Source organism: Mandrillus leucophaeus, unplaced genomic scaffold, assembly GCF_000951045.1.
Source record: "Mandrillus leucophaeus isolate KB7577 unplaced genomic scaffold, Mleu.le_1.0 Scaffold875, whole genome shotgun sequence".
Classification (NCBI taxonomy): domain Eukaryota; kingdom Metazoa; phylum Chordata; class Mammalia; order Primates; family Cercopithecidae; genus Mandrillus; species Mandrillus leucophaeus.
In genome coordinates this window covers 1,096,714-1,103,353 of record NW_012109530.1, presented here as the reverse complement: position 1 = coordinate 1,103,353, position 6,640 = coordinate 1,096,714, and the positions used below count along the sequence as shown (strand labels likewise).

Here is a 6,640-nt window from a genome sequence, read left to right as displayed (position 1 = left end):
ACTCTGAAGTCCAACACCCACTGCTTCAAAACCCAAACCCTGATTACAGCTCCCCTATTCAGCAGGAGGCAGCCAGATACTCAACAACGCCCCTCTTCCTTTTATACTAAAGTAGAAGGCAAGAATGCGAGTCCAAACCACCATTTAATAAGCCCCCTGCTATTTTGCAGACCTTGGTCAAAGTGAAACATTCCATGGGGGTTCGGGCTGGGAGAAAAATCTTACCTAATCATCGTAACACAAGGCGGACAAAGGCCCAACTAAAGAAACTTTCCTATCGTATCTTGCTGGGCAAAGTTCCAAGAAACACCACAATGACATCCCACTGGAAAAAGGACCAAACAGCCTGATCATAAAACCATCTTATCAATATCCTGCCAGGCAGGAAGCCATACTGCCCAGGCCCCTCCCACCCATACCTACAAGCACCCCAGCCTGTAAGCAGCGGTGGGCTCTGGCATTAAGCGGGTCCCCCACTTCCACAGGTGTCTGCAGTATTCCTGTGTTGCTGTTTGAGCCACCCCCTCTCAGTGTGTCTTTCTTTCACCCTCACCTTCCCTTCAAAACCTAACAATCTTACCTCGTCATTTTTGTTGTTGGATTCACAGGGGCTCTTCATCTTCTCCCCATTGGTGCTCGAAGTTGGCTTTTCCATGATTGGGGTTGGTTGTAGAATGTCTCTAGTAGGCTCTTGTAGAGTCCAGACTTCCACAGCTATATTGAAGCTTCCCAGGGGAATGTCCCAGAGCTCTTGCCCTCCCTATATATACCCTCCTGGTGACAAGGCAAAGCCACGCCCTTGAGCTTTGTTTGATCATACAGGCAGCGTCCCAGCCAATGGCAGTCCTAGGGTGGCTTTGACATCACAAAGCACCACTGCTGCCCACTCCCTGGGCTTGCGGGGGAGGGGAAAGTGGTGTAGAGGAAACCAAATGCTGTTGTTGTTTCAGCATCCCGTGAAGATGATGCATCCCAAACGGATCTGCCGCCACTCCTCATTTCTCCATGTTTAATGTTCATGGTTCACATGGAAGCGAGAGGATGGTTCCTTCAAGCCCTTCCCCACAGCCATTCCTATTAAGTGATTCATTCTTTTGTCTTCCAGCACCCACCATGCCCTAGTATTTTAGATGTCTCATCTCAAATCCCTCCAAGCTAGTGTGGCTACATTTAATTATTGGTGGAGATGTGAATTATCCCATTTCCTTCCTACAGTTCTTGCATATGCACCTTGAAGATCATTTACTTTTAGGCTACTGCCAGGCAAATTTCAATCCATGTTCTTTTACTCAATGTCCATGTAGTTCTTTTAAATTTCCTATTTCCCATCTGAAATAATGGCCTTGAGTCTGTCAAAATTTTAGTGAATAAACATTCTTTACCATGTATCCTAGTCTTGTTTCAAATGAGGGGTGTATGTTCATAGTAAATATAGTCTCCCAACATGAATTCAGCCAGTATGTGGGTGGGGGAAGGAGTGGATATTCAAGTGCTGGAAGTTGTTGTTACATGCAGGATACTACAATCTAAGACCAACATGTGCACCAGTGTGGGCGTAGTTAAGCTTTGTACTGAAGATTGTGTCCAGTGCAAAAAAAAAAAAAAATGTATTCAGTTTGGAAGGGGAGAAGTAAGTGTCTTTTGTCAAATACTACATGAGAGTGTATGTAGAAAAGTCAATCTAAAAAAATGCTTCTACAGTAATTGAGATTAGCAAGATTGCAGAGTAAGAGAACAATACACAAATCAATTGTATGTTTATATATTAGAAGTTTATATATTAGAAGAGGCAATGTTTCAGCTAATGGTAGTCCTAGGGTGGACTGGAAGTTAATTTCAACAATCGAAAGTTGAAACTAAGAACAGTGCAATTTAAAATATCACTAAAAGTATTAAAGTCTTAGGGATATATCTGAACAAAGATGTAAATGACTTGTACACTTAAAACTGGAAAAAATTGCAATGATGAATTAATGCCATAAAAAATCGAGATGTGTACTTTGATTTTTGGTTGGAAGATTCAATATTGTAAAATGGCAGTTATTTCCAAATTCATCTGTAGGTTCAATTCAATTCTAATCAAAATTCTAAAAAGGATTTTTAATAGAAATTGACAAGATAATTATAATATCCATATGGAAATATAAAGTGACTAGAATAGCCAAAAGAAAAGTGTTGAATCTTAAAAAGCTCTGGATTATACCAATGTCAATGTTCTAGTTTTGATAGTGTAATGTGGTAGTATATTGAAGATTTTACTAATTGGGAGAGACTGGTTGAAGGGTACGTAAGGCCTCCATGTACATATCTTTGAAACTTCTTGTGAACTCATAATTGTTTCAAAATAAAAAGCTAAAAATGTTTTAAAAGAGAACAAGAGGGAGAGCCAAAGATAAAGAAGGCATGGCCCTAGATTCCTCCCATAGTTTGACACTTGTCCCATTCTCTATAGGAAGTCACAAAACACAATAATGGAAAAAAAATAAAAATAGAACAAAAGCGAAGTAGACCCTGGATTTTTGTTCCAGTGTTCGTCAGGTTCATATATCTTTATTTCATATACCATAAAATCAATAAAAAGTCTAGAAAAATACTCTGCTGACCTCCAGAAACACATAATTCATAGCACTCCCATTACTGCCGTCTAAACACTAACAAACCAAGAGAACACTGTTATTAATGTATACTTTTCTTTTTTAGTGAACTCCAGATGTTGTCTAGAGATTAACAACTCCATTTAGTAAATTATTACAAACTAACATCTAAGTATTTATTTCTTTTGGACTTTTGCCTGTAATTAACAGTGAGAACATCACCCTGTCATGTCATGTTATAAAAAACAAACAAACAAAAAACAAGCAAGAACCAACAGGCATGCCACATCAAATAGGGTAGGTCAAAAACTGATTAAAATTACTGAAAATAACAGCTTTCAATTATCTTATTACCTTTTATTATTGTTTTCTAAATTTGTTTACAAAAAATATTTTGATGAGTATATCACTATCCAATGAAAATTTATCAAAATGTTAGGAACACATTCAGTGCATACTTCTATTGAAAGATTACAGCTTACTTTACAAAATAACTCCTATTAAAAAACTTAATGATTATGTTGTATTTTCTACCAAAATGAATAATAAAAAATTAAAGGTCATTAGTGTACAATGAGTTCATCATATTGATTTTTTTTTAAATTTCTGATGTGTTCACTTTTCAAGAATATTCTTCTTCTTCATATCAGGTTGAGGAACTACTCAAAGTGACTCTCCCATGTCATGCTGTAAGTCAGAGATGGACCCAGGGCTAGAACCAGGGACTTCTTGAAACCTTTTCACCTTTTGTTTTTGGACCTTTGTACAAGTGATATTATAGACTGATATTAGTTTAGTTATAATAATAACCCTCAGCTACATTCTTAATGATTTTTGTTACAATTTTTATCTGTCTAAGGTAGGTTTAAACATCATACAAAGTACCAGATATAGGATAGGATCTGTCTGGGATTTGCAGCACTCCATGACCACAAAGAGCAAGGAGTTAGAAGCCAACCGTATATTTCGCTTTGGAGCACAGACAGTTGAAAAGCAATCATTGAGAAAGAGTTGAGTATGAAAGAGGAATATATCCTACTACTGGCTTTGCATGTGACTGAATGAGTGACTTTGAAAAATACCAGCACCATTGCCTCCACTGCAATGACTACTACCTCTACACTAATATTAATACTACAATTAGCAAGAGAGTCTATACACCAAGAATATACTATATGTCAGGCTCTGTTCTAAGCATGTAGTATCTAGGTCAAACAGATGGTACATCCAAAATGGAATATTTGACAAATATTTGTCTTCAAAGGAACCATTTATAAACAGGTAGATGCAGGGGGAACATCAGATATTGTGCTAGTAGCAGCTGCCATCACTCCAAACCCAAAGGAATGAGAACACGGAGGACGTGGTTACTAGAATCTGGAAAAATCAATAAATCATGAGGAAGTTGCTATCTTCAGAAGTACAGTGACCTCCACCAAGAGACTCATCCAGCTCGAGGTGACTCACAGGGATGGAGCCAGGAGAATAGGTCCACAGCCCTCACTCTCCTTCCTTTCTCCTTCCCACCTCCAACTCTCCTTGGGGCTTTTCATTAGCCAAACCCAGTGGACACCAGAGAGTTCAGGAGCCCATTGAGAGAATCCTTCCTAAATAGCCTCTCAGAACAGCACAGGTGAAGAATGGTGGTGAGTGGATCTGGAAAGGCAGAGGGAAGATGTTCAGCAGAGATGCAATACTCACAGCAGTCCCAGGAGGTAGATATCATCACGGGGGTCTGATTTACTGATAAGGAAACTGAGGCCCAGAGAAGCTCAATAACTCAATAATTGTGAAACAGTGTTTAAGCCTAGTTCAAGCTGCCCTAAATCTCATATTCTTTCTGGGACTCTGGGTAAACTGCATACCTTCTGTAGGCTTCAGATCCCTCAGCTGTAGAATGAGTACATTGGAACAACAAATGTCACTTTTTAAAAATATGCTATGAGGCCAGGCACCTTTTCATATGCCTGTTTGCCATTTGTACGTCTTCCTTTGAGAAATGTCTATTCAAATATTTTGCCCATTTTTTGATCAGATTATTATATTTGTGTTAGTGTTTGTATTATATTTGTATATAGTGTTGCTTGAGCTTTTTATATATTCTGTTTATTCATCCCTTGTGACACAGCTTGTTAGCAAATATTTTCTCCTATCCTGTGAGTTGTCTCTTCACTTTATTAATTGTTCACAGAAGCTTTTTAACTTGATGTAATCTCTTTCTCCATGTTTGCTTAGGTTGCCAGCACTTGTAAGATATAAGATATTGCCCAAGGAATTCTTGTGCAGACAAATGTCCTGGAGATTTTCCACAATGTTTTCTTGTAGCAATTTCACAGTTTGTGGTCTTAGATTTAAGTTTTTATTCTATTTAGATTTGATTTATGTATATGGAGAGAGATAGGGGTCTAGTTTCATTCTTTTGTATATGGATATCCAGTTTCCCCAGCACCATTTATTGAAGACAATGTCTATGTCCCAGTGTATGTTCTTGGTACTTTTGTTGAAAATTAGTTCACTGTAGATGTGTAAATATGTTCTCTATGCTGTTCCATTGGTCTACGAGTCTCTTTTTATAACAGTACCATGCTGTTTTGGTTACTATAGCTCTGTAGTATAGTTTCAAGCCAGTTAATGTGATTCCTTCAGTTTTGTTCTTTTTGTGCAGGATGGTGTTAGCTATTCTGGATCTATTGTGGCTCCATATAAATTTTAGGATTGTTTTTTCTATTTCTGTGAAGAATCTCATTGGTACTTTGATAGAGATTGAATTGAATCTGTAGATGCCTTTGGGTAGTATGGATATGTTAAAGTTATTAATCCTTTCAATCCATTAAAATGAAATATATTTCCATTTATTGGTGTCCTCTTTAATTTCTTTCATCGGTGTTTTATAGTTTTCATTATACAGATTGTTCACTTCTTTGGTGAAGTTAAATCCTAGGTATTTCATTTTATGTGTGACTATTGTAAATAAAATAATTTTTAAAATTTATTTTTCAGGTTGTTCACTATTGGCATATAGAAATGCTACAGATTTTTGTATGTTGTTGATTTTGTATCCTGCAACTTTAAATAATTTGTTTATGAGTTCTGAGAGTTTTTTGGTAGAGTCTTTAGGTTTTTCCAAGTAGAAGACAGTATCATCTGCAAACACAGATAATTTGACTTCTTCCATTCCAATTTAAATGCCCTTTATTTCTTTCTCTTCTTTGATTATTCTAGCTAGAACTTCCAGCACTATATAACAATGGTGAAAGTGGGCGTCCTTGTCATGTTCCAGATCATAGAGAAAAGACTTTCACTTTTTTTCCATTCAGTATGATACTAGATGTGGGTCTGACATATATGGCTTTTATTACGTTGAGATATGTTCATTCTATATGCAGTGTTTTTCAGGGTTCTGAACATGAAAGTATATTGAATTTTGTCAAATGTCTTTTCAGCATCAATTGAAATGATCCCATGGTTTTTAGCTTTCATTCTGTTGATGTGATGTATTACATTGACTGATTTGTGCATGTTGAAACCTTTTTGCATCCCAATGATAAATTCCACTTGATCATGATGAATCATCTTTCAAATGTGTTGTTTAATATGATTTGCTAGTATTTCATTGAGGATTTTCATATTAATATCCATCAGACATTTTGGCCTATAGTTTTCATTTTTCCTTTTTTATGTGTCTTTGTCCGGTTTTGGTTATCAGGGTAAAACAGGCATTTTAGAATGATTTTGAAAGTATTCCCTTCTCTTCTATTTTTGGAACAGTTTGAGTAAAATTGGTATTAGTTCTTCTTTAAATGTTTGGTAGAATTCAACAGTGAAGCCATCAAGTCCTCGGCTTTCCTTTACTGGGAGACTACTTATTACAGCTTTTATCTTGTTACATCTCTTTGGTTTATTTGGGCTTTAGATATCTTCATGCAAACTTGGTTAGTTGTATGGGTAAGAGTTTATATGTTTCTTGGAGATTTTCCAATTTATTGACATATAGTTTCTCATGGTCGCCACTAATTTTCCTTTGAATTTCTGCAGTATCTGTTGTA

At 36.7% G+C, this 6,640-nt stretch overlaps 1 protein-coding gene across 1 annotated transcript in view; it reads right to left on the bottom strand.

Moving 5' to 3' along the window:
* Window positions 1-733, bottom strand: part of LOC105531248 (sperm protein associated with the nucleus on the X chromosome N3) — a 7,503-nt gene extending 6,770 nt beyond the window's left edge. The window contains exon 1 of the mRNA XM_011969134.1: window positions 581-733. Within this exon, the coding sequence (XP_011824524.1) occupies window positions 581-655 (75 nt within the window). The 5' untranslated portion in view covers window positions 656-733. The remainder of the gene's footprint in view (window positions 1-580) is intronic.
* Window positions 734-6,640: the final 5,907 nt, after the last annotated feature.